Source organism: Rhinatrema bivittatum, chromosome 5, assembly GCF_901001135.1.
Source record: "Rhinatrema bivittatum chromosome 5, aRhiBiv1.1, whole genome shotgun sequence".
Lineage (NCBI taxonomy): Eukaryota > Metazoa > Chordata > Amphibia > Gymnophiona > Rhinatrematidae > Rhinatrema > Rhinatrema bivittatum.
The window spans coordinates 251,820,852-251,848,838 of record NC_042619.1 but is presented as its reverse complement, the minus strand read 5'-3'; the positions used below and the strand labels follow the sequence as shown (position 1 = coordinate 251,848,838).

At 47.5% G+C, this 27,987-nt stretch overlaps 1 protein-coding gene across 6 annotated transcripts in view; it reads left to right on the top strand.

The window, feature by feature from the left end:
- BMP1 (bone morphogenetic protein 1) overlaps window positions 1-27,987 on the top strand; it is a 121,308-nt gene that overhangs the window by 33,404 nt on the left and 59,917 nt on the right. For 4 of the 6 annotated variants that reach the window (XM_029603812.1, XM_029603813.1, XM_029603814.1 and 1 more), the window contains 8 exons: window positions 5,628-5,738; window positions 7,341-7,493; window positions 8,669-8,786; window positions 14,301-14,479; window positions 15,116-15,221; window positions 19,548-19,672; window positions 24,577-24,692; window positions 25,410-25,512. In XM_029603812.1, the coding sequence (XP_029459672.1) occupies window positions 5,628-5,738; window positions 7,341-7,493; window positions 8,669-8,786; window positions 14,301-14,479; window positions 15,116-15,221; window positions 19,548-19,672; window positions 24,577-24,692; window positions 25,410-25,512 (1,011 nt within the window). Of the gene's footprint in view, window positions 1-1,062; window positions 1,083-5,627; window positions 5,739-7,340; window positions 7,494-8,668; window positions 8,787-14,300; window positions 14,480-15,115; window positions 15,222-19,547; window positions 19,673-24,576; window positions 24,693-25,409; window positions 25,513-27,987 lie in introns of those variants that run through there. The other 2 variants (XM_029603816.1, XM_029603818.1) reach the window with 2 other exon arrangements.

Below are 27,987 nucleotides of genomic sequence, written 5' to 3'. Positions count from 1 at the left end.
GTAGGGGCATTGTAGCTACATTGTGTAAATCAACTCCTTTTCATCAATTATTATGTCTAAAATTCTTTAATGATGTCAATTTTACAATGAATACCTCTGAATGTGTCTGTAACACCACCACCCCTAACCCCAACCACCTCCCAAAAACTCACCCAGAATCAAAGTGTCCCCTTACAAAGGTCCATATATTGAGTGTCAGGCTGACTCTTATAAAGTCTCTCTCTCTCTCTCTCTCTCTCTCCCTCCAAGGTGTGTGCATACTTTATAAAATTGTGCAGCCTTTTTAAAATCTATCCATTAGGGGATAGCAGTATGGAATCTATTTAATGTTTGGGATCCTGCCAGGTATTTGTGACCTGGATTGACCACTGTTGAAACAAGATACTGGGCTTGATGGACCCTCGGTCTGACCCAATACGGTGATTCTTATGATGAGAGAGGTGCATGGGGGCTGCTTAATGAGGGGGATGGGTGTGCATAGGGACTGTTTAATGATGAGGAGAGGTGGATGGGGCCTCTGTCAGATTGGGGAAGGTGGATGAGAGCCTTTAGTGCAGGGGTGGGGGCGTGGATGATATTTGTTATGAGTGTGAAGAAAAGGCAGTGTAAGCAGTAGAAACCAGCCACTAGGAGAAAAGCTGAAGGTTGAAGCAATTTATGTTTGAGAAAAAGACAAGATTTGAGGCATGTTATTAAAACCAGATGTGCCCTGAATGCCAGTTGTGTTGGCGAGCCAATCTTTCAGGGTCAGTATGAATCACTGGCAAGGATTTCGGTTTGCAGGTTGGGCTTCTTTCACAGAGGGACTTCTGGGCTTTATATCTTTTGTCCCTTTCCAGCAGACCCACTGGGGGTTGTTGTGTGAGGATAACCTTCCTTATCTATGATTAGGAGCTAGGAAAAAGGAATTCCTCCTGTGGTAACTCCTCTGTAAAACAAAGGCCTTGAGATAACCACAGCTCTGCAGACAAATAGCTGAATCCTCCTAGGCAAGCGCAGACCTGCTGATCCAGCACTTCCATCCTGCCCACGAACCTTCCCACTCTACCTTGGAAACAGAAGTTACAGCTCAGAGAGCAGTGGTAAGTGCAGGGTTAGGGGAACAGGAGGATAAAAGAAATGGGGGGGACTGGGAGGTGGTCTAGGTATGGAAACGTATATGATCCTAGACCTGGAAGAATAGAGGGCCAAAAAGGGAGATGGCAAATCCATCATACACAGTGTGCTGGTACGGCTGCTCCAAGCTCCCAGTATGAAGAAGCAAAGTCAACCAGCACACAGGTGTGGCAGGACTTTGCTACATTCTTAAGGGAGGGTGGCAAGTTTCCTTGTAGGGGCAGTAGGCTGACTTGGATACACTTCCCAGTTAAGGACAAAAATGATAAGGATCAACCTCCTGCAGGAGGTCAAATTTGTATCACAGACAGCTGGGAGATATCCTTAGCTAGAGCAGGGGCAATGGGGCAGACAGGATGAGCCAATCAGCCTTTATCAGCTGACATCTACGCTATCACTGTATATGTATGGTTTGGCTTTGCCCCATGTTTCAGTGAATCCTGTCCATCTGGGCTGACTCTTCCGAGCTTGCGTTTGTTGTAACCCTGGTCTCTGTATAAGCACAAAGTATTAAAGGGGTACATTTTAAACAGCCCACATAGTTACAGAATCCACAGGGAGCTTTTCCTCGCGGGCCTTGTACTTAGTCGTCAAAGGAAGACTGTGCAGGTAGTATCCCTTTGAAAACTGCCTGGAAGGTTTGCGCGTCACGAGTACCCACAAGACGAGGCACCTGCTTTTGATGCAGGCAGAGTTTTCATTCCTAGGAACCTCTGCTCGGGTAAAAAAAGCAAGAGGTAAATTTTAAGACCCATGCATGGGCGCATATATGCAATGATTTCATAACGTACGCTGTGGGTTATAAAATTGGCTGTAGGCGCATATATGTGCGCACGATTTTATCTCGACCCGCGCGTATGCACGTAAATGCCGCCTCGTGCGCGTAAGTGGGGGCAATTTTAGTAGCTACGCGCACTGACACAATAGCCCTTTTTCCCAGTTCACCCCAATAAAGGAAAGGATGCCTTAATCCACCTAAGCTAACTTGCCTCCCTTTTACCTTATTACCCCTCCCGATCCTCAAAACTCCGCTGACTTGCAAATTTTTTTTTGTTACATGACTTACACGCCGTCCAGAGCAGAAGTAAAATTACACGGTAGGGGGATCTTGGCGCGCTCGTGTGCGCGTAACTACTTATGTGCTGGCTTCATGCTGCAGACCCGGCCCGCCCATGTCCCACCCAGATCACGCCCAAGCCCCACTCCTTTTTGGTAAAAAGCCTTTTGTGCGCGTAACGGGAGGATACACGCGTGGTCGCAGGCCTTTTAAAATCCGCACGGGTCCGAGGCAGGCGCAAATTTCCCTGTTTTGGGGCCTGCAGGGCTTTTAAAATTGACTAATTGGGGCACCTTGAAAATCCATGTGTACCCTTCGCAGGGCAGAAGTGCGCAACTTTGTGACAAGCTGATTTACCTGGGCGGCTCGCTATTTACTCAGGTCCAATAGTTTAAAAAATTGTCCACTGAGTTTTCAAAGTCGTTTACATGTGGAAAGCACAGCTTTTAGGAACGTAAATGGCTCATTAGAAAACTTCCTAGCCTTTGCATGCAAAATGCATGCGCGTAACCCGATTTTGCACATCGTTTTGGACACGCAAAAAAAAGGAGAGGCATTCCCGGGACAGTGAAACTGGGCTGGAGTTCAGATTTCTGCTCATACTTTGGATTTTAAAAAGCATGTGCAGAGTTCCACAGGCACAAGTTAGGCCATGCCAGGAGCAGGTGTAACTGTGTGTGGGAGAGTTTGTGCACGTACTCTCCAAGGAATTTGGAAAACAAAAGCGTGCATGTGCTTCTGCTTTGACAATTTGTGGAAAGCCCCGAGGAGAAAAAGCACCCGTGGACTTTCCAGTCTTTGAAAATCACCCTCCGAGAGGGCTGTGTACAAAATAGTTAGTTGGGCTTTACCCGTTTAACTTTGGAAGTAGATTCAACTAACTCGAAATTTATTCCCCTTCCCCCTTGCTCCCCCCATAGTTGGTAGAAAGCTGGTGCTTATTTCACAATGCGCGTAAGAAAATAGATGTTCCCAGAGGTGTGTTAGTAAGGTCCGGGGAGAAAACCATGCACATATATTTTGGATTGCGCAATGCAAATGCAGAGATTACCTGTTGCATTTCAACTCACACAAGCAGCAGCAGCAAAATGTGTGAGCACTTCTGCAACTATGCAGTTCAGCTGGGGAGCTCCTCTTTGGAAATTTGCTAAAGCTACACGGCACAAAAGCCTCCGTGTATCTTGACGCCAAGCTGCTTAGTGAAAGTGGCCTCTAGAAAAGGTAATTTTTCCAAAGCATTTCTGTGGGTACAAAAACCAGTGCTCTGCCCATAGAGAGGGGGGGTCACTATAACAGTGCCTGTCTGCTGTGTGGGCAAATGCATGTGCGCCTGTGTCCCGGTCGCGTGTGAGTTTATCCAGACTGGCTCAGGCGTTCCCAGGAGGCAGAGTTGGGGGAGGGGCATGCACGTGTAGAGTTCCAAAGGTTTGAACCTAAATTTTCACGCGCAGTTTTTCATGTGGACGTTTTTGGCAGGTGGAAAGTTTGGGTGGTGTCGACTGGGCGGGATAATTTTCTAAGCAGGCTTGCATGCTGCACATAACTTCACTTTGAAAACTGGTATCGTTTAGGTGCATGTCTGCCAGCTAGGTTATGCTCAGGCTGATGCAGAAAGGTGCGTCCAGCTGAATGCTCCTTGCTGCCTGCACTTCAATGCACGTTCTCGGTGCGCAAAACCTAACTGCCGATGCAGCGAGGAGTTTTGTGCACAGAAAATGTCTGTGCCTAAACGGGAGTAGTGCTTAGTGCCTTTGCATGGAAATCCCATGCAAATGGAGGGAATTCAGCAGTACTCCCCGAAGCAGAGAGACTGTATCTGGCCAGTAGACCATTTTTTCCTGCTGGAAACTTAACTCATGGGTCAGGGCTGGAATTAAGTTTTCAGCGCTACTGCGCTGGCAGTTAATACCATAACAAAAGCATGAAAAAGGTCCAAAATGCTGTGGGGAGGAGGCAACCCTGACAGTAGAGATCATGGCCAGATTGCAGCTCTAGCTCTCACTTGCGGCTCCATAATCTTCAGATCTTTAGGGCTTTATCTGGATACACGGAGGCAACTCAGTATTTATCCGGTTATGTGTCATAGGTCACTGCTAAGTTAGCTGTGTAAATACTTATCCAGCTCATGGAAGGAGAAATGAAGAATGAACCAGACACTGGAAGCTGGGGCCTGCCGCATATGTTTTCTCCACTTTGCAAGAGTGTGGAAGTTAGGGAAGGCATTTCAGTGGCCACCAGCTTTACTGTCAGGGCTGCCTCCCCTCCATGCACTTGAGTTAAAATGTGTGTTTGGCTTTACAGCTAATGCGCATTTTTTTTTAACTCCCGAGGCATTTGCATAGCATTAGCTTACTGCATTGGGAGTTAAAAAAAAAAAAAAGTAATCTGAGCACTTAAAATGTGCGCTGAAAACTAGCGCACAGTTTCTTAATGCTCAGATTACTGGCCTTTTCTGCATGGTTACCATATAATGTCCCCTAAGCTTCCCTGCAAACCTTACTGGTTGATTTTAAAAGCACTACGCATGCCAAAGCCGGGAAATATGTGTGTGACTTGGCCTGGTGCGCGCCTTGTGGATTTTAAAACCCGCGCAGGTACGAGCATAAAGTTTTTTCTCATCAAAAGGGCGGGCCATGGGCAGACTGGGACCGCACTGTGAGGTCAATGCATGAGTAGTTACGCGCACAAGTGTGCACAGGGGTCCCCTACTGCATAACTTTACTTCTGTTATGGAAGGTGTGTAAGTCATGTAACAAAAAAAAACTAGGCTAGTCAGCGGGCTTTTAAGGCTTAGGGCTAATAGGGTAAAAGGGAGGCAAGCTAGCTAGGAGGTGTTGTAAAATCGGCGCATCCATGTGTGCGCACTGGCAAATGCGTGCACATGTGCGCATGCACGCGGCTCTTAAATATTACTTCTAAGGTGAGGACCAGCTGCAGAAATATATTACAGCTTTGCCAATTACGTCATACATCTGGGGATCAGCATCGGTCTTGTCATGGCTCGGAAATGCTCTCTGTGACTTGGACACCCTAGAATTTTCAAACCCCCACGTGGTCTGGAAATACGGTGGAATTAAGGAGGTGTGGTCAGAGTTGAACGTGACTCTTTGGAGCTCAGTTTAGTGGTAAAGGTGACCTGCCCAGTGACAAAGAATCTGTAGTACTAGTTTAGCTCTTTCCAAGCCTGTCAAATTGACAGTTACGGCTCCAAATCATTCATGTTTGTTTCATTCTGTAGGGCTTGTGAAAAAGCTCTCCAGTTCACCACGCTTGGATGGCCACTTAAATTCTTTTGGCTGAGACAAAACACATGAAAGGTTTCGTGTCACTTCCACTAGACTAGAGAGCGATTTAACTCTTTTCCTGCTAAGTATTCCCAAACGTTGACTCATGATCTCAAGTTTTCTCTGGTTTTCCATTGGTTTCGTCCCTGATTTCTGGCATTTCTCTGCAGCTGCCTTTTGGGGAGATATTGCTCTAGATGAGGAGGACTTGAAGATGTTCAAAGTGGACAGAATCATTAATGTCACCCAGCAGACCAATGAGAGCACAACCAACTCCTCAGGTAATGTTTGATTTTTAATCCAAGAAGGGCCTTGAGAGAGAGAGAGAGAGAGAGAGAAAGGGACCATTCTGAAATGGTAACGGGACCACAGAGAAACGCTCCCTAAACTTCTAGCTCAATATTGCATTGCAGCAATTGTACCTCCGCTTCCCTGTGAGAAACAAGGCCTACAAACAAGCGTTTCTTAACGCACACACTAAAAAAATGTTAAATTCCTGCTGCAGTAAGTTAATGGTATGCTAATACATTAGGAATTTAAAAATGCATGCTAACCCAATAATATGTGTAAAAGAATGCGTAGCACGCATAAGAAAATGATTTTATGCACATAAACCATGTTTTCTGCACATAAAATATGGTTTATGTGCTCAAAAAATGTTTTCAGTGCAGAAATCATATTTTATGAGCAGAAAATGTACAAGGCCTAGTGCACAGTATTACATAGTCCCCCACATTTGGAGATTAGGAGGAACTTTATCAGTGACCTGGCATTAGGAGGCAGGGAATGTCCTGATCTGAGGATCCTTTAGAAAGAGTAACATTATCCGTATCCTGGTGTTAGTGGCAGGGAATATCCAGAGCTGAGGACCCTTTTCAGTGTCCTGGTGTTAGCAGTAGGGAATGACCTGATATGAGGATCCTTTACAAGGAGGCACTTTATTTAGTGACCCAGTGTTGGGCGGGCAGGGAATGTCCTGATCTGAAGTTTTATTACAACAACTGAATATTAGAGAGCAAAGCATGCAGGCAGTATGTGCTTTATCTCATTCACAAAGCACTGTCTGTCTTGAACATGCCAGCAGTTCACTTGCCAGCCAGACCTTGAGCCCTCTGATAGTGTCGGATAGTGGCGGGAGCCCTTTTGAATGTCGTGTGTTCTCCTTCAGTCATTCCCTGACCATAATACCTCCATCGTACACTGGGACAAAAGGGCATCCCCTGTGAAATAATTCTGTAAATCTCACTGTCTGCACTGGTTAATCCAGGCAAAACAAATTAGGTGTCTCTTTACACCATCGTTGTAAGTGTGCAAAGTGAGGTAGCTATGTTTCCTATTACTTTCCCTTCCAATAGTTCGACAGTGAACTGTAGCTTGACCTTGGCTCATGCCTAGGGTCATTACACCAGCGAGAGTCACACTGCTCTGAAATCTGTTAGCTCAGCTGTTGACATCACCAACCGCAGGGGACACAGCAGCCCCACTGGCAGGAATCCACTAACAATATTTACAGGATCCAGGTCCACTTGGGATGAGAGCAGCACAGCTCAGGAACAGACCTCTTCCCACCGACCTTCAAAAATAATTAAAAAAAAAAAGAATTGTTACACTGCTACTGTTGTGCATGTAAAAATTAGCTCAGTTCTTCGGTTCTCCTCCTGTCCATGTAAACAGGATTGGGAATCCCATCCAAACTTTTTTCGCAGAAGCTGCAGGCAGGGCCCGTCTCAGGTGTTCATGGAGATGGCAAGGTGCCTTCCCTTCCCCCCTCTGGTACTGAAGCCGGGGGGGGGGGGGGGCAGCTCAGGGGTTTCCCAGTTCTTCCCAGCAACTTATCTGTCTCCCGGGAAGGAGCCTCTCATGTTTTCCCCATCCTCTCCAAGGCAGCAGATCCAACAGCACCAGCTTAGCGCAGGAAAGGACGCAGAGGGAGCCGGCGACGATCCGATCTCGCATTCGACGAGCCGCCACCTCTCGGTCTGAGCGTGTCTGGCCAGATGGGGTCATCCCGTACGTCATCAGCGGAAACTTCAGCGGTGAGTGAAGGGGGAGGGGGGAACTTGATGCGGCAGGTAGATAAGGATGGGGGGGGGGGGAGGGGGCACAAGTAAATACGGATCAGCAGTAATATTAATCCCGGGGGTACTGCCCATACAATCCAGAAGAAACCGGCACAATCTTTCAGCACATTCCTTCTCATTAAACATAAGCAGCTCCAGCTTCTGATCAGTTCCATTCATGACATTCATTGAAAACAGATGTAATAAAAAAAATCCACACACGCATGAGCTTGCTTTAATGCTAAAAAGAGCTGTATTTCTTTTTACAAACCCGTGCTTTGCTGCCACCCATAGGTATGCGATGCTGTCTTTTTAACAGAGTCAGTCCAGGCAGGGGCTTGGTTTAACCTGGTGTGAAGGGTGAGTGCAGGGGGCTTCCCGGGCATTCCCACCCATTTCCGGAGGGTTTTTAAACATGAAGTTGTGCATAAGAAGAAGCTGAAACAGAACCGTGGAGGTGTTAAGATGCCCTTCTCCCCATGATCTCTCCGCTCACGTCGGCCTCTAGAAGGCTAGCACTGCGGCATATTGAAATAGTCCTAGGGCACACCATCACCTAAATATATTCCAGTACCTTCCTTGTCCATTCAGGTCCACCCCAGGGCCAGCCTGTAAATCCATAGATGTTTAATGAACAGAAGAGAACCATGGGCATGGTCCCAAAACAATGCTTTTGGTCGGATAACACTATCCTCGGGGTGTGAAAAATATAACGCACACGTTCAGCCTAGACCCTACAGTGCAAACCGTTTTGGTTTTTTTTTTACAATGTATGCCATGCCCTGAGAGCGCCACTTTGGTAGAAAGCCTACAGGTTTGTTTTTATTTGCATCACGTTTGAAAGAGTAAATACACGCGCACTTTCCTTCTCAGACTTGAACTTTTGCGACTGCTTTTTTTTTTTTTTTTTTGTGCAGATAGATTTGCTGCAGAAAACAATGCCCAAGGGTCAGGACATAACAGTCTGTGTGCATTATTTTCTGATTGCCCCGGGAATGCCTCCTCTAAAGGCAGCCGACAGTAAAGATATTCCGGGACACCGCACAGACTTGTAGCCGTTACTGGGGGAGGGTAACTTCCAGACAGCTAGTTCATGGGGGTAAATTGCCTTCTGGTCCTTATCACATTCAGTTCATCTCACCTCTTTCCAGGTAGCCAGCGGGCAATCTTCCGACAAGCCATGCGGCACTGGGAGAAGCACACGTGCGTCACCTTCCTAGAGCGCAGCGACGAAGACAGTTACATCGTATTCACCTACAGGCCCTGCGGGTAAGTGCTGGTGCCGCTCATCACATGAGCGACAGCATCCATCCATGGAGCTGCAGCAGTCCAGGAAAAAAGAACAGCAGGAACCCTATGGGAGCTTCCCAGTTTTCATGATTTTCAGTGGAATAAATTGGTCTACAGTTTTTGTTTTTGCCTTTACAGTGTCTTCCCATGACCTGTTACATTAGAAGATGCAGAAAGTCAGTTCTGACTTTCTGCATCTTCTAATGCTGAGACCTCACTCAGCTCTGCTAATGCACCTCACTCCTGCTGTGCAACAACCCCTGCTATTCCAGTACTGAGACCCTCCCCCCTCAGCTGTGTCAATGCACCTCACTCCTACAATGCAGCACCCCATATGGAAATATCTAAATGTGAATTGCACTACAGCACCCCCTGGTAATCCAGTACTGAGACCTACACACACACAGCTCTGCCAATGCAATCCAAACCTGTCCTGCAGTACTTGTCCTGTTCCAGTACTTAGACCCACCCATCCCCAAGACATAGCTCTGCCCTGCAGCACCCCATATGTAAATATTGTATTGTTCATTAGTAAATTTGAATTACCCTACTATTTCCGTACTGAGACCCCCACACAACTTTGCCAATGCAACCCATTCCTGTCCTGCAGTTCCTCCTGCTATTCCAGAACCGAAACCCTCACTCAGTTCTGCCAAATTACCTCACTCTTGCACTGCAGCACCCCCTAATATTCCAGTCCTGAGACCCCCCCCCCCTCACAAAACCCTGCCAGTGCACCTCACTCCTGTTCTGTGGCAGCCTCTAGTATTCCAGTATTAAGCCCTCCCACATCCAGCTCTGCCAGTGCACCTCACTCCTGCCTGCAGCACCTCCTGCTCTTCCAGTACCTACTCTGTGCCTCCTCATATGCTGTCATGTCTTTTAGCAATTGTGCACTGCATGGTATTGGGCATTGTCCATTTGAGCATTTCAGTTTAGATCAGCTCATATTTCTGAATGGCAGGTGTGTGTCTGTCTTCCTTTCTTTGAATATAAGAACATAAACACACAGTGCCTTGCTGAGTCAAACCCAAGGTCCACTGAGCCCAGCATCTTGTCTCTGACAATGGCCAGTCCAAGTCACCCCGAAGTCCCCATTAGATCCTAAAGGGAGGATCCATTCCCTGTCGCTCACTCCCAGAATTACGAGGTGGCAATCCCCCCTCTCTACCTGGCTGATAATTGTAATTGTCCTCCAGAAACGTGTCCAAATCATTTTTAAACCCACTTATATGTCTAACCTTGACTGCATCCTCTGGCAATAAATTCCACAGCTTAATTTTATGTTGACTGAAAAAATACATAGTAAATGAGAGCAAATAAAGACCAAAATGGCCCATCTAGTCTGCCTGGTTCAGATTTGTCCATTTCGGCTGTGCATATACATTTCCTTATGCAACCCAGCAGCAACTCCCCCCTTCCCCTAGGTCTTTTACCTGACCTCTCAACCCGCTTCACACCATTGCTCTCCATAATCTATCCCAACCATGCACAAAATCTGTTAACAGTGATGGGTCTCCACCACTTCTACTAGTTGGCCATTTCAGGCCTTGCCATGTTCAGCTTTGCTTCTTATAAAACCAATACATAAACCTAACACCCAGGCCCCCTTCTGTGTCTTATCATCAAGTTTTGTAGTAATCTGTACAGTTTGGGTTTCAACCATACTCCCTCTGTGCAGAGCATTCCAGCCTTCTTGTAGGCCTGATTTCATCATTCCATTGTAGTTTAGGGTTGTAATCACCACTTCAAGCTGCTAACCCCATGCCTTCTTGGAAGCACAATGCAGTCATACCATGGCTGTTTTGGGCTGAATCGCCATGTGATTCATTAGTTTTTGTTTTTTTTAATTGTTACTATTGTTGTCTCCATCACTCTCTAGAAGGGCATTCCAAGCATCCTCCATCCTTCCTGAAAAAAAATTTCCTGACATTGTTCCTACCCCTTTGGAGCTTCATACCATGATTCCTAATTCTACAACTTTCTGTCTATTGAGAAAGGGTTGCTTCCTGTGCATTATTAGTATATCTTTCAGATATTTCAATGTCTCGGTCATATCTCCCCGTCTCTCCTCATCTGTAAGCTATTCATATTTAGATCTTACATTTATTTGAAATCTTCGACTGGTTAATTTCATGGACTGTTCCTTAATCCTAGTATTATTTGAAAGAGTAAATAACTGTTCCCTATTAACTTGTTTCAAACCTCTCATGATTTTTTAAACCTCAGTCATATCCCCTCTCAGTCATCTCTTCTCCAGGCTGAAGGTCTCCAACCTGTTTCGCCTTTCTTCATTAGGATGCGTTCCATCCGCTTTATCATTTTTGTAGCTTCCTCTGTACCTTAGAACATGAGTGCCATGCTGGGTCAGATCAAGGTCCATCAAGTCCAGCATTCTGCCTCCAGCAGTGGCCAGTCCATGTTGCAGGTACCTGGCAGATCTATTTCCTGTTACTCACTCCCAGGGGTAGCAATAGCTTTCTTTCATCTACCTGCCTAATAATATTTTATGGACTTTTCCTCCAGGAACTCATCCAAGCCTCTTTTTAACCCTGCTTTGCTGTATGCTACACCTTTTCTAGTTCTGTCTCGTTTTTGAGATGGGGCGACCAGAACGGCACACGATATTCGAAGTGTGATTGCACCAATGATCTATAGAGGCATTATTGTATTTTCCAGTTTTGTTCCTTTCTGAATAATTCCTATTTGATTTTTTAGCCACCATTGCAGATAATGCTGGGTATTTTAATATACTGTCCACAGCTCCGAGGTATTGTTCCTGATTGATAACTCCTAATACAGAACCCGGTATTGTGTACACACTGTTGGGATTATTTTTCCCTATTTGCATTATTTTGCATGTGTCCACATTAACTTTCATCTGCCATTTAGATGCCTACTTCCCCAGTTTTGTAAGGTCTACCTGAAATTCCTCAGTCTGCTCATATCTGAAGTAATTTGAATAACTTTGTGTCATCTGTAAATCTGATCACATCATTCATTGCTCTCTTTTCTAGATCATTAATGAATATGTAAAAAAACATTGATCCCAGTACAGATAAGAAAATAAGAACATAAGAACTTGCCATACTGGGTCAGACCAAGGGTCCATCAGGTCCAGCATCCTGTTTCCAACAGTGGCCAATCCAAGTCACAAGTACTTGGCAAGATCCCAAACAGTAAATAGATCCCATGCTGCTATCACACAATGATAAGAATTGGCTATTTCCTAAGTCTACTTTATTAATAATAGTTTATGGACTTCTCCTCCAGGAACTTGTCCAAAACTTTTTTAAACCCAGCTATGCTGACTGCCTTAACCTCATCCTCCGGTAATGAATTCCAGATATTAATTGTGCATTGAGTGAAAAAGAATTTTCTCCAATTTGTTTTGAATGTGCTACTTACTAACTCATGGAGTGCCACCCTAGTCTTTGTATTTTTTGAAAAAAAAAAAAAATTTACATTTACTCGTTCTATTCCACTCATGATTTTATAGACCTCTATCATATCTCCCCTCAGCCATCTCTTCTCTAAGTTGAACAGCCCTAACCTCTTCAGCCTTTCCTTGCAGGGGAGCCATTTCATTCCCTTTATCATTTCAGTTGCCCTTCTCTGTACCTTTTCCAATGCAACTATATCTTTTTTGAGATGTGGAGACCAGAACTGCACGTAGTACTCCAGGTGCAGTCTCTCCAAGGAGTGATACAGAGGCATTATGATATTTGCTATTTTATTCTCCATTCCTTTCCTAATAATTTCTAACATTCTGTTTGCTTTTTTTATTGCTGCCACACACTGAACCGAGGTTTCAAAGTATTGGCCACTATGACTCCCAGGGCCTTTTCCCGGGTGGTAGCTCCTAATATGGAACCTAACATCGTGTAACTACAGCGTGGATTACTTTTCCCCATACGCATCAGTTTGCACTTGTCCACATGAAATTTCATCTGCCATTTGGATGATGAGTCTTTCAGTCTCACAAGATCCTCCTGCAGTTTTTCACCATCTGCTTCTGATTTAACAATTTGGAATAATTTTGTATCATCTGAAATGTGATCACTTCACTCATTGTTCCTTTTTCCAGATCATTTATAAATAATATTAAAAGCACCGATCTTAGTACAGATCCCTGAAGCATGCCACAGTCTACCCTTCTCCATTGAGAAAACTGAGCATTGAGTCCTACTCTCTGCTTCCTATCTTTTAACCAGTTTGCAAATCACAAAAACATGTTGCCTTTTATCCCATGATTTTTTAATTTTCTCAGGAGTCTCTCTTGGAGCACTTTATCAAACACCTTCTGAAAATGCAAATACACTACATCCACTGACTCACCATTATCCACATGTTTATGAACCCTTTCAAAAAAATGTAGCAGATTGGTGAGGCAAGACTTCCCTTGGGTAAATCAATGCTGGTTGTGTTCCAGGACACTCCATTTCTATCTCTCTCAGTGGGAAAACCGAACATTTAGTCCTACACTTTGAATATATGTTTGTGTGTGTGCGTGCATATTTATATATGTATACATACATGTCTCTACTGCTGTGTGTGCCTATGTGTGTTTCTGCCTCTCTCCCCCAATCTGTAATATTTGTGTATGTGTGCATATTTATATATGTATACACACGTCTCTACTGCTGTGTGTGCCTATGTGTGTTTCTGCCTCTCTCCCCTCTCTGTAATATTTCTGTGTTTGTGTGTGTGTGCATATTTATATATGTATACATACATGACTCTACTGCTGTGTGTGCCTATGTGTGTTTCTGCCTCTTTCCCCTCTCTGTAATATTTGTATGTGTGTGTGTGCATATATATATATATGTATACATACATGTCTCTACTGCTGTGTGTGCCTATGTGCGTTTCTGCCTCTCTCCCCTCTCTGTAATATTTGTATGTGTGTGTGTGTGTGTGTGCATATTTATATATGTATACATACATGTCTCTACTGCTGTTTGTGCCTATGTGTGTTTCTGCCTCTCTCCCCTCTCTGTAATATTTGTGTGTGTGTGTGTGTGTGTGTATATTTATATATGTATACATACATGTCTCTACTGCTGTGTGTGCCTATGCGTGTTTCTGCCTTTCTCCCTTCTCTGTAATATTTATATGTGTGTGTGTGTGCATATTTATATATGTATACATACAAGTCTCTACTGATGTGTGTGCCTATGTGTGTTTCTGCCTGTCTCCCCTTTCTGTAATATTTTTATGTGTGTGCATGTGTGTGTGTGTGCATGTGTGCCCCTTTTTCTCTCTCTTCCCCATGCTGTCTGCCTCTCTATCTGCCCCACCCCCACCCATGTATGTGTATGTGCCTCTCTTTCCCCCATGTATATATGTGTTTGTGTATGTGTGTGTGTGTGTCTTCCCCCCCCCCCCCCATGCACATATGTCAGTGTGTATGTACGGCTCTCTCTCCACTTTCTCTCTATATGTTTATTTGTGTCCCTTTCAGTCTTGGTTGACATTGTCTCCCCCTCCCAGGTGCTGCTCCTATGTAGGCCGCCGAGGCGGAGGTCCTCAGGCTATCTCCATTGGCAAAAACTGTGATAAGTTTGGCATCGTGGTGCATGAACTGGGACATGTGATTGGCTTCTGGCATGAGCACACACGTCCAGACCGGGATGATCACGTATCCATCATCCGTGAAAACATTCAGCCAGGTAATGGGTGCGTTCATGATAATGGAGTTTGCACGAGGGCACAAGCATGATTCGCCTTCATGAATTGCACTGTGATGGTGATGAAGTGCAGCCATGCAGATGTTCCCACAATTCAGCATTTGAGTGGGAAGTGTTTGAAAGCAGTGCATGAGGTTCCAGGTGTATATTTTATCAGAGGCTAAGAGTTTGCATCATCTTGAGTCTGTAACTCAGGGGCTGGGTTCCAGCCCCGTGCTGCGTCTATAACTTGGGGGCAGATTCCCAGTGCTATCCTGTCTCTGTAACTCAGGAGCTGTGTCCACCTTCATCCTGTGTCTGTAACTGAAGGGCAGATTCCCAGTGCCATCCTGGGTCTATAACATAGGGTCTGGGTCCCATCTCCATTCTGTGTCTGTAACTCAGGAGCATGGCAGTGATGAGAAAGGGAAGAATAGGCAGAGGAAAGTGAAGGGGGTAAATAAAACAGACTAACAAGAAGGGAACCTGTAGAGACAGAGAATGTGATCCAGTGTGTGAGAGAGAGAAATAAATTGCATGTTGGGTGGCGGGGAGGAGGACACGAATCTTTGAATGGTTCTCTAAAATGTTTTTATTTACCTCTTTCTCTGTCCTGGCCACTCTTCCCTGTTTCCGCAGGGCAGGAGTATAACTTCCTGAAAATGGAGCCTGAAGAGGTGGAGTCGCTTGGCGAGACGTATGACTTTGACAGTATTATGCACTACGCCCGGAACACATTCTCCAGGTAGTGAGAATGCACGGGGACCGGGTGCCGGAGCGGCAGCCGCCTGTCCTCCCTTTACCTCCCCTTCTCAGGATCTCTTTCTTCTGCCTTGGAGCTCTCCCTCTGTAGTACCTAAAGTTGCTGCCTTGCCAGAAACCGGTAAACCACAGTCTCGCCTCCTGAAATCTGTGACTCAGACAAGGTGGACTGGATATAGTATTCTTAGATTTCAGATTACAGACAGACTATAAACAAAGTCCTGCACAATCCACCAGCAATCTCTGTGTTCAAACTCCCCCTCCCTTTCTTTGTTCCTGTCCTGGTTTTGGTGCCCTTGGTTTTTGCAGCTTCTGAGATTCAGTTGAGGAAGGAAGAGGTTCAGGATGGTAGGTGGGGGACAGCAGGCTACAAGTGAAAAATATAGCTGATGTGGGCTGGTGTTTTACCAAGAGGGCTAAATCTGAATTTCCTATGGGACCTTTAATATTCCAGAAAACCAAAGGAAATCCCTGGTCTATGAGATCCCACGTATTTGAGGGCACACCCAGTGACTGCCAGCACCATGATATCATTCTTGAGCAGCTCCTGAACCAATTCTCTTGTGGGGCAGCCCAGCATTCAAAAAGCACTCTTATAGGCTGTCATCCGGGCCAGTCCCATCCTTCTGAAAGAAATGCATTCTTAGACAGCAAAGCTGCTACCGCATCTGGAATTGCTCCAGACGCCTGCTGACGGTGACTCTGCATGTGTCTTGACCACACAGTGATGTTTTCTTTCTCATATTATACTAGCTCCCCTTGCTTACATCTTAAGGTGGCCTTCTGTTGAGGGTTATGAAAACTCTTCCTGTCGTTACCTGGGACTACCAGCGGGAGAGGGACAGACAAAGCACATAACATGTTTTAATTTGTCAAGCAGTGAAACATTCCAGGCTTAACAGCCTCAGGCTACCCATAATTAATTATCTTGGGAGACAAGTGATATTAGTAGAACACTTTCCTGGTTGTACACTAAGAATGCTTGGTGAATGTCTTTGTTATTACAAATGGAGATCAGGGAGCGAGCATGAGCCTTGTGTAGCCAGTGGTGACTGGAGAAAAAGAGATGCATCATTAGTGCTTGGAAAAGTTGGCGTATGTATTATGTTTGCTCCTTTGCTCTTTCTGCAAGCAAATTCTTAGCTATATCGTGCACGCTGACTTTCTGGTGTATCTAAATAAGAGTCTTACTGGGAGTGTACAAGAAACCAGAATGCAGGGGTGTGGGAGAGCGCAGTGTATATAGGGTACAGAAGCTACTTTTCAGCTGATCGTTGGCGTGAGACGGTGGTGGGCCATCCGGGGTGTGCTGTGTAGCAATGAGCCTGCCGACATTGCTGTGTAAATATGAAGGATTTGGAACAGATGATAACATCTGGCTTGGACACCCTGGGGACCACTGCAGGCTTGCTGAGAGTATGCAGCATTCCCATGTGTCTTTGTTCCATGTGCCGTTTAGTGACAGGAGGTGAATCGGAGGGGGGAGAGCGTTCTGAATTCCTTCCTGCTGAGCTGCCTCTGCCTTTCTCCCTTTGACCTGTGTTTCTGGAGGCTGAGGTGTGGCTGATGAAATATCTTTCACTCACTCCTGTAGACAGGCATGTCTTGGCTGGCACCCAGCCCCAGCACAGCTGTTCCTTGGTACGGGCTGATTGGGGGGGGGGGGGAACGGAACAGTTATTCGAACTGTCAGAAAGGGAACAGCAGGAAAGGAAAGGTTGTGGGAAACCTGCCATGTTCATTGAAAGAAAGGAAAGTCAGGGCCTGCTTCCTGAGGGACGTGGTCCTTATCTCGTCGTGGACGTGCTAATTTCTGAGTTCTATTTCTCACTGACATAAATAGAGAGGTCCATATTCAAAAGCATTTAACCAGCTGACTCAGAAGTTAGCTGGCCAAGTGAAGATTTGGGCACTTATCCGGCAAAACTCTAAGCGGCTGATAAGATAGCTGGCTAGAATTTAGCTGGCTAAGTTAGGGGCATTCTGGGGGCATAACTGGGAGGAGCTGAGTTAGCTGGACAGGTTATCTGGCTAGCAGCGATATTCGGAGATAGCCAGATAACTTAACGGGCTAGGTTTCTAGAAAGGTCCTGAATGAATCTGGTGGGGGGGGGGGGAGGGGAGAGAAAGAGCAGGGAGGGGAGACCCTGAACCAGAGAGTCCCTCTTACTCAGAGTACTTACCTAGCACAAAGCACAATGTGCACCCAATATTCCCAAGTAGGAAGGAAACCACCGCCCCACCGCCTCCACCTTCTCATGATACAATCTCTAAAGACACATACATTTACCACACCTAGGGGCCGATGCAATACAGTGCACTCAGTCGAGCGCACTGTAGAACCCGCACTCAGACGCGGGTTAAATCCACCCCCTAATGCCTGGAGCAGGCGTTAATAATTGAGCGCATGAAAAAGAAGTACAGAAAAGCAGAAAAAACTGCTTTCCTGTACTTCTTTTCTTAAGTATGCCCCTGCCATGGTCACTGATGGATGTGTGCATTTTCTATGTCCCTGCCATGGTCACTGATGGATGTGTGCATTCTCTATGCCCCTGCCATGGTCACTGATGGATGTGTGCATTCTCTATGCCCCTGCCATGGTCACTGATGGATGTGTGCATTCTCTATACCCGTGCCATGGTCATTGAAGGATGTGTGCATTCTCTATGCCCCTGCCATGGTCACTGATGGATGTGTGCATTCTCTATACCCGTGCCATGGTCATTGAAGGATGTGTGCATTCTCTATACCCGTGCCATGGTCACTGATGGATGTATGCATTCTCTATGTCCCTGCCATGGTCACTGATGGATGTGTGCATTCTCTATGCCCCTGCCATGGTCACTGATGGATGTGTGCATTCTCTATACCCGTGCCATGGTCACTGATGGATGTGTGCATTCTCTACGCCCCTGCCATGGTCACTGATGGATGTGTGCATTCTCTATGCCCCTGCCATGGTCACTGATGGATGTGTGCATTCTCTATACCCGTGCCATGGTCATTGAAGGATGTGTGCATTCTCTATACCCGTGCCATGGTCACTGATGGATGTGTGCATTCTCTATGTCCCTGCCATGGTCACTGATGGATGTGTGCATTCTCTATGCCCCTGCCATGGTCACTGATGGATGTGTGCATTCTCTATACCCGTGCCATGGTCATTGAAGGATGTGTGCATTCTCTATGCCCCTGCCATGGTCACTGATGGATGTGTGCATTCTCTATACCCGTGCCATGGTCATTGAAGGATGTGTGCATTCTCTATACCCGTGCCATGGTCACTGATGGATGTGTGCATTCTCTATACCCGTGCCATGGTCACTGATGGATGTGTGCATTTTCTATGTCCCTGTCATGGTCACTGATGGATGTGTGCATTCTCTATACCCGTGCCATGGTCATTGAAGGATGTGTGCATTCTCTATACCCGTGCCATGGTCACTGATGGATGTGTGCATTTTCTATGTCCCTGCCATGGTCACTGATGGATGTGTGCATTCTCTATACCCGTGCCATGGTCACTGATGGATGAGTGCATTCTCTATACCCGTGCCATGGTCACTGATGGATGTGTGCATTTTCTATGTTCCTGTCATGGTCACTGATGGATGTGTGCATTCTCTATACCCGTGCCATGGTCATTGAAGGATGTGTGCATTTTCTATGTCCCTGTCATGGTCACTGATGGATGTGTGCATTCTCTATGACTCTGCCACGGTCACTGATGGATGTGTGCATTCTCTATGCCCCTGCCATGGTCACTGATGGATGTGTGCATTTTCTATGTCTCTGCCATGGTCACTGATGGATGTGTGCATTCTCTATGCCTCTGCCATGGTCACTGATGGATGTGTGCATTCTCTATTCCTCTGCCATGGTCATTGAAGGATGTGTGCATTCTCTATACCCGTACCATGGTCACTGATGGATGTGAGCATTCTCTATGTCCCTGCCATGGCCACTGATGGATGTGTGCATTTTCTATGTCCCTGCCATGGCCACTGATGGATGTGTGCATTTTCTATGTCCCTGCCATGGTCACTGAAGGATGTGTGCATTTTCTATGTCCCTGCCATGGCCACTGATGGATGTGTGCATTTTCTATGTCCCTGCCATGTTCATTGAAGGATGTGTGCATTTTCTATGTCCCTGCCATGGTCATTGAAGGATGTGTGCATTCTCTATACCCCTGCCATGGTTACTGATGGATGTGTGCATTCTCTATACCCCTGCCATGGCCATCAAAGCTCCTGTGCATTCTTTCTGCCCTTGTCTTGAGCTCCTTCTGTTTGTTTTCCTGTTCTAGGGGTATTTTCCTTGATACTATTCTGCCTAAGTATGATGTGAACGGAGTGCGACCCCCCATTGGCCAGCGTACTCGACTGAGCAAGGGTGACATTGGGCAAGCCCGCAAACTTTATAAGTGTCCAGGTAAGGTGATGAGGAGGCTTCCCTGAAGTAAGTGCCTGCATGTTTTTCCAGAGCTTCTCTGCCAGTAGTCAGGCTTAGGATACCTGGATCCTTCCCGATTTCCCTAAATTACTGTAGTGTGGCATACATGGCTGCTTAGGGCTTGGTAGCGTGGCACGGCCTCATTCACTCTGTTTGTGGTGCCGGGGGACGGAGCTGGAGACAGAGGCAGTGTTTGGATCAGGGCCCCGGGGTCCTCCTGAGCTGCGTTTTCTACACGGGACACCGGGTGCAGCAGCAGCAGCAGCGATGGGACCATAAAACAAATATCCAGCTCCGGCGCTTTTGTTTCGTGTTAAAGTTGGAGCTTCTGTTGCTGTGACGACGCGATGGCAAAGCGTTCTGTCTCCATGGTAACCATGAGCAGGTTCAGCTCCAGCACTACTGGAGATTTGTTTTGTCTGCTGTTTTGGGGCGGGCGGGGGTTGCAGAGGGAAGGGCGGCTGCTGCCTGGTGTTAAGGGACAGGGTGAGGTACCTTGACCCCTGGCATTAGATATGTTACATGCGTGAGCCTGTAGGCACCTGCCCCCCCCCCCCCCCCCCCCAACACCTTTCCTGCTGAGCCTGGCACCCCAGTTTCAAAGCAGGAGCCAAATCACAAAATAGATGGGTACATGGAATTTTATTTGCCTAAGAAATTTTTAAAACGCAGGTTTTACAGACTCCTAGGCAGTGTCAGCCTTGCAGATTTAAACATTTATTTCCTAATAAAGGAATCCTCTAAGTTCTATGAATCATATTTACCTTCGCAGTGTAACTCATGGTTGGTTATCAGTACTACCCTGTCAGTATGAGCATCCTCACAGCAGCGCCCTGTCAGTGCCAGCTGGGTCTCCAGCGGCGTGAGCTTCCTCACAGCAGCACCCTGTCAGTGCCAGCTGGGACTCCAGTGGCGTGAGCATCCTCACAGCAGCGCCCCTGTCAGTGCCAGCTGGGACTCCAGCGGCGTGAGCATCCTCACAGCAGCGCCCTGTCAGTGCCAGCTGGGACTCCAGCGGCGTGAGCATCCTCACAGCAGCGCCCTGTCAGTGCCAGCTGGGACTCCAGCGGCGTGAGCATCCTCACAGCAGCACCCTGTCAGTGCCAGCTGGGTCTCCAGCGGCGTGAGCTTCCTCACAGCAGCGCCCTGTCAGTGCCAGCTGGGTCTCCAGCGGCATGAGCATCCTCACAGCAGCGCCCTGTCAGTGCCAGCTGGGACTCCAGCGGCGTGAGCATCCTCACAGCAGAGCCCTGTCAGTGCCAGCTGGGACTCCAGCGGCGTGAGCATCCTCACAGCAACGCCCTGTCAGTGCCAGCTGGGACTCCAGCGGCGTGAGCTTCCTCACAGCAGCGCCCTGTCAGTGCCAGCTGGGACTCCAGTGGCGTGAGCATCCTCACAGCAGAGCCCTGTCAGTGCCAGCTGGGTCTCCAGCAGCGTGAACTTCCTCACAGCAGCGCCCTGTCAGTGCCAGCTGGGTCTCCAGCAGCATGAGCTTCCTCACAGCAGTGCCCTGTCAGTGCCAGCTGGGTCTCCAGCGGCGTGAGCATCCTCACAGCAGAGCCCTGTCAGTGCCAGCTGGGACTCCAGCGGCGTGAGCTTCCTCACAGCAGCGCCCTGTCAGTGCCAGCTGGGACTCCAGCGGCGTGAGCATCCTCACAGCAGAGCCCTGTCAGTGCCAGCTGGGACTCCAGCGGTGTGAGCATCCTCACAGCAGTGCCCTGTCAGTGCCAGATGGGACTGCAGCTGTGTGAGCTTCATCACAGCAGCGCCCTATCAGTGCCAGCTGGGTCTCCAGCGGCATGAGCATCCTCACAGCAGGGCCCTGTCAGTGCCAGCTGGGACTCCAGCGGTGTGAGCATCCTCACAGCAGTGCCCTGTCAGTGCCAGATGGGACTGCAGCTGTGTGAGCTTCATCACAGCAGCGCCCTATCAGTGCCAGCTGGGTCTCCAGCGGCATGAGCATCCTCACAGCAGGGCCCTGTCAGTGCCAGCTGGGACTCCAGCGGTGGGAGCATCCTCACAGCAGCGCCCTGTCAGTGCCAGCTGGGACTCCGGTGGCGTGAGTTTCCTCATAGAAGGGCCCTGTCAGTGCCAGCTGGGACTCCAGCGGTGGGAGCATCCTCACAGCAGTGCCCTGTCAGTGCCAGCTGGGACTCCGGTGGCGTGAGTTTCCTCATAGAAGGGCCCTGTCAGTGCCATCTGGGTCTCCAGTGGCATGAGCATCCTCACAGCAGCGCCCTGACAGTGCCATCTGGGACTCCAGTGGCGTGAGCATCCTCACAGAAGGGCCCTGTCAGTGCCAGCTGTGGCCTGCTTCTCACAGTTCTCTCATGTGGCCCTATCTACAGTCTATCCAAATTTCAGCTGCACCACTTACATAAACATAGAAACAGAGAAACATAAAATTGACGGCAGAAAAGGATCAAACGGTCCATCCAGTCTGCCCAGCAAGCTTATGGTAGTATCTGCTGTGCTGTACAGGTCACCCCAATACTTATCAGTTTCCCAGACTGTTAAAGTCAGGGCCCTTGTTTAGTGCTATCTGAGTCCAATCCCCCATTATCTCTTGCTGCTGAAGCAGAGACCAATGTTGGAGTTGCATCAAAAGTATCAGGTTTATTGGTTAAGGGTAGTAACAGCCACATCAGCAAGTTACCTCCATGCTTCTTTGTTTCCCCAAACCGTAAAAGTCAGGGTCCTTGTTGGTTGCTGTCTGAATCCAATTCCCCTTTCCCTCTTTTCGCCCTGCCGTTGAAGTAGGGGCAAAAGAAGAGTTGCTATGACCCTCTAATTCCCCTTCTCAAGCCACTGCATTGGCTATCCATTCACTTGCACATACAGTTCAAGCTTCTCCTCACCTTCAAATACATTTACTCTGCAGCTTCTCCTAGCCTCACTTTTCTTTTCTCTTCCTACTCCGCTCCTGGCGCACCACTGTTTATCAGGCAAGCTGCTCTCTCTCTCTCTGGCCATATTTTAATCCTGGCTAAAAACTCTACTTTTTCAGGATGTTTTCAAATCTTAATCCCTGGCCTTTCCTAATTATAGCCTTGTTACTTTAATTATGTTTAATAAATAAATTTCCGTGAGCTTCTTATTTGTCTTCTCTGTGTGTCTTGTCTGAATTGTAAGCTCCATGCAGCACAGATTCTTTTATGTGTATCTTCATGGCGCTGCATATATCTAATAGAGCTAGAGAAATAAGTAGTTGTAGGGACTGGGATGAGTGAGCCCTGCTGATGCCAGCTCAGACTACTGCAATGTGAGCTTCCTCAGAACAGTGCCCTATGGATGCCAGCTCAGACTCCTGCACTGCAAGCTTCCTCACAGCAGTGCCCTACAATGTCAGCTCAGATTCCTGCAGTGTGAACTTCCTCACAGCAGTGCCCTCGATGCCAGCTCAGATTCCTGCAGTGCGAGCTTCCTCGCAGCAGTGCCCTATCGATGCCAGCTCAGACTCCTGCAGTATGAATTTCCTCACAGCAGTGCTCTACTGATGCCAGCTCAGATTCCTGCAGTGCAAGCTTCCTCACAGCAGTGCCCTACTGATGCCAGCTCAGACTCCTGCAGTGCGAGCGTCCTCACTGCAGTGCCTTACTGATGCCAGCTCAGATTCCTGCAGTGCGAGCTTCCTCACAGCAGTACCCTATCGATGCCAGCTCAGACTCCTGCAGTGCAAGCTTCCTCACAGCAGTGCCCTATCGATGCCAGCTCAGATTCCTGCAGTGCGAGCTTCCTCACAGCAGTGCCCTATCGATGCCAGCTCAGATTCCTGCAGTGCAAGCTTCCTCACAGCAGTGCCCTACTGATGCCAGCTCAGATTCCTGCAGTGCGAGCTTCATCACAGCAGTGCCTTACTGATGCCAGCTCAGATTCCTGCAGTGCGAGCTTCCTCACAGCAGTGTCCTACTGATGCCAGCTCAGACTCCTGCAGTGCAAGCTTCCTCACAGCAGTGCCTTACTGATGCCAGCTCAGACTCCTGCAGTGCGAGCTTCCTCACAGCAGTGTCCTACTGATGCCAGCTCGGACTCCTGCAGTGCGAGCTTCCTCACAGTAATGTCCTACTGATGCCAGCTCAGACTCCTGCAGTGCGAGCTTCCTCACAGCAGTGTCCTACTGATGCCAGCTCAGACTCCTGCAGTGCGAGCTTCCTCACAGCAGTGCCTTACTGATGCCAGCTCAGACTCCTGCAGTGCGAGCTTCCTCACAGCAGTGACCTACTGATGCCAGCTCAGACTCCTGCAGTGCGAGCTTCCTCACAGCAGTGACCTACTGATGCCAGCTCAGACTCCTGCAGTGCGAGCTTCCTCACAGCAGTGTCCTACTGATGCCAGCTCAGACTCCTGCAGTGCGAGCTTCCTCACAGTAGTGTCCTACTGATGCCAGCTCAGACTCCTGCAGTGCGAGCTTCCTCACAGCAGTGTCCTACTGATGCCAGCTCAGACTCCTGCAGTGCGAGCTTCCTCACAGCAGTGCCCTATCGATGCCAGCTTAGACTCCTGTAGGGTGAGCTTCCTCACAGCAGTGCCCTATCGATGCCAGCTTAGACTCCTGTAGGGTGAGCTTCCTCACAGCAGTGCCCTATCGATGCCAGCTTAGACTCCTGTAGGGTGAGCTTGCTATGATAGAATTCCCTTTCTATGCTTCTTATTCCATTACCTGTGCTAAAGATTGCAGCTTCCCTTTAAGCACTATTCCTGAGGCTCTTTCTTTCTCTCCCTCTCTCCCTCCTGCTCAGAAGCGGACACCCATCATGCCCTTGACATCTGGGAGTGTTCAGCCTACCACCCTGTCTGAAGTACTTCTAGTTCTCTTTCTAAGAAACGCCGGTGGGAGTGACCGGAGCTTTTTATTTCATTACATAATCTGTTTTTCTTTGCAGCATGTGGTGAAACGCTGCAGGACAGTCAGGGGAACTTCTCCTCTGTGGGGTTCCCAGCTGGATATTCCGCCTACATGCACTGTGTCTGGAGAATTTCTGTTACCCCAGGAGAAAAGGTAACGCCAAAACAAGGGAGAGAAATCTCATTACACCTAGCGACTTTTCTTTCCCGGCCAGTTTGAGTCATTCCCGTCCTAGCTCTCTTTATGTTACCCCACTGCATTCTCTCTTGTCACGTTTCTGGCTGGGATTCCTTCCTGTTTTTAGCAGCATAGGCAGACAGTGCCGAGCAAAGAGTTATTAATCACCTCTGCTGTGCCGTTGTAAGCCTGGCCCTCACTGGCTTGGCTTGAATGTGCAACAGCTGGGAAACATCCCATCCCCAGGGAAGGGCGTCCCAAGAGTTAAGGACAGAGCATGAAGAAGCTCATGCTGTTCCAAATTACTCTCTAGAAAACGTCATTTGCTGCTTATTGCTTAAGAGGCACCGGTAAATATTCGCTAAGTGTGAATAGGAATGTGCCATTCACTGGCACCGCAGACTGAGCCAAGTTCCCCAGCTTCTCCTGCACATCATTGACAAGAATGAAGGCAGAGCTAAGACTCCCTTACAGCCCCTGTCTCTGCAGGTTTGGGCTGGCAGGGCAATTGCCAGGGGGCCCCTTAGCAAAGCCGTGTGAGGAAGAGGGCTCAGGACACCTGGCACTGACTGACCTGCTGCGTAGATTCTGCCTGGGCCCCGGTGTGTCTAATGCTGCTATCCCTGTGTCTCTGTCCCTGTCCCTGTCCCCTCACGGGAGCTGGGAGTGAAATTTCGAGCTTTTCCCTTTCAGATCATCCTGAACTTCACCACCTTGGACCTGTATCGCAGCCGGTTGTGCTGGTATGATTACCTAGAAGTGCGAGACGGCTTCTGGAGGAAGGCTCCACTGCGAGGTAACGAACCCCCACGCAGGTGTCTTTTAGGGGCCCTGGTGGACAGAGCATAGGGGCCTCCTTCCCCTGCCTTGTGGTCAGCAGGAGCACCAGCTGGTCCAGTATTCCCAATCGAGTGTGTCTTGGGAGTTGTAGCTTTGACCTGTGCTGCCTCTGCTTAGAGTATATTTGGGGGCTGTGAATTAACCTTTAGAAATCGAGATCGCAAAGCAAACCAGCAATGTCTTAATCCGCTGTCAGCCTTCACATGGTTAAAAAAAACAAAGCCAAAAGTAGGACTGGACCTTTGTATCTTGAGTGACTGAGAGGCAGGTGCATCAGTCACTTCCTTCTGCTGGAGGAGCTCTGGGACGCGGCAGCCGCATCTCTGGAAACAGGAGATGGGGTGAGGAGTCAGTGAGATTTCCCAGTGGTGTCTCTGCGGCGTTGTTGTGGAAACTAAAGTCAACAAAAATGTGGTTTTTACTGCCAATGACATTGCCTGTGAATTAAGATTTGGAAACATTTAGTGGGGGAGAAAATTGATGTGAAGTTACAGTGAGTGACATTTCATTGTCGTAAGAACGGCGCAAGACATCCACAAAATGAGCCAGTACCAAAATGGGACCCGTTTTCATCTGTGTCCCCTACTGATGTAATGCAGAATATCAGTCAACCAAGCCATCCTGGCTGTCCGCTCACTCCCTGCTCCTTAGCATTATTCAAAGCAATTGGGGAGGATATTAGTCCCTTTGCTGCTAAAATTGTTAATAGGTCACTCCTCCAGGGATTTTTTTTTTTTTTTTTGCCATCAGCATTAAAGGCAGCCATGGTTCACCCTCTGTTAAAGCCAGGACTGGATCCTTCGTCATTCACCAAATAGCGACCCTTTTCCTCACTGCCTTTTCTTTCTATATTAATTGAAGCAGCAGTATTATGCCAGTTGACTGAACTTATTGATCCCGATGCTTTCTTTGACCCACATCAGTTCGGCTTTCAGAAGCAGTATAGTACTGAGACCCTCCTGCTTTCAAGCACTGATACAATGTAGCGTGGGCTCAACAGTGGTACCAAATTCATCATGGTATTACTGGACATGGCTGCTGCTTTCGACACCATCAGTCAGATTATGATCTCCTGATTGGATGGTGCCAGCACAGGAGGCACTGTGCTTTCTTGGTTTACCTCCTATCTTTTGAACCATAAGCAGCAAGTTAGATTTGCTAAATACACCTCATTGTGGTACCAGACATTCACCAGTGTCCATCAGGGCTCCGTCCTCTCAGCCACCCTATTTATTTTATACTTGACTCGTTGTGCAAGTTCTTGGCTGGCCTTGGTCTGAACTACAAACAGTATGCAGATGACATCCAGCTTTTCATCCCTGTCACTTTCATCCTGGCCTGACCATCTGTCTCTCAGCCATTAAGCAACAGTTTCATCATAATAGACTGATTCTTAGCATCAAGAAAACTGAATTGTTTATTCTTACTAGATTCCCCTCCATTGATATATCTGTAGCCTTTGATTTTGAAGATTGCCAGCTTCCGATTAGAATGGAAGTGTGTAACTTAGGGGTCATTACTGACAGTGATTTTTCCATGCATCCTCATCTAAAATTAGTAGTTAGATCATCATGAATGAATTTACGACTGTTGTGATATTTGAAACCATTGCCAGAGTCTTCTGATTGTCATACCATGCTTTAAGCTTTGATTTTTCCAGCAGTAGATTACCGCAATTCATTATTTTTTGGTCTCAGCGAATTCCTTGAGGGACCTCCAGACACTTCAGAATGGTGCTGCATGCTTCCTCAACTCAATTTCAATATGCAAACCTATTTCTCCCGTTCTTGCTAATTTGCATTGGTTGTCAATTCAATGGTGAGCATAAGAACATAAGAAGTTGCCATACTGGGTCAGACCAAGGGTCCATCAAGCCCAGCATCCTGTGTCCAACAGTGGCCAAGCCAGGTCATAAGTACCTGGCAAGTACCCAAACATTAAATTAATAGATCCCAAGCTGCTAATCCTTATTGATTAATAGCAGTTTATGAACTTCTGCTCTAGGAATAAAATATAAGACTCTGATGTTGATTATAAATGAATATTTAACACAGCTGCTGTCAACTCTATTCTATGTATTTACAAGGTCAGCTAATAGAGGCTTGGTGGAAGTCCCTTCTGCCAAACTTGCCCATCTGACAGAAACCCTCACTGGGCCTTTTCAGATTTAGGGCCAATTGCTTGGAATTCTCTTCCATAATCTCTGTTTAATCTCAGGTACAGACATTTTAAAAAGCTTTAAATATATACCTCTTCCAAGAGGTTTTTTTCTCTGACTGAGCAATAATTCCTTTCAGGACATGGCTCTTAAATACCATTTGTATTAGTTTTTTGTATATGTAGCCCCTGGGTGGGATAGAACCCTGTTGCTGTCCCCAAAGGCACATAGAAATAAAATAGACCCTATCTGCAACCAGTTCTCCACAGATAG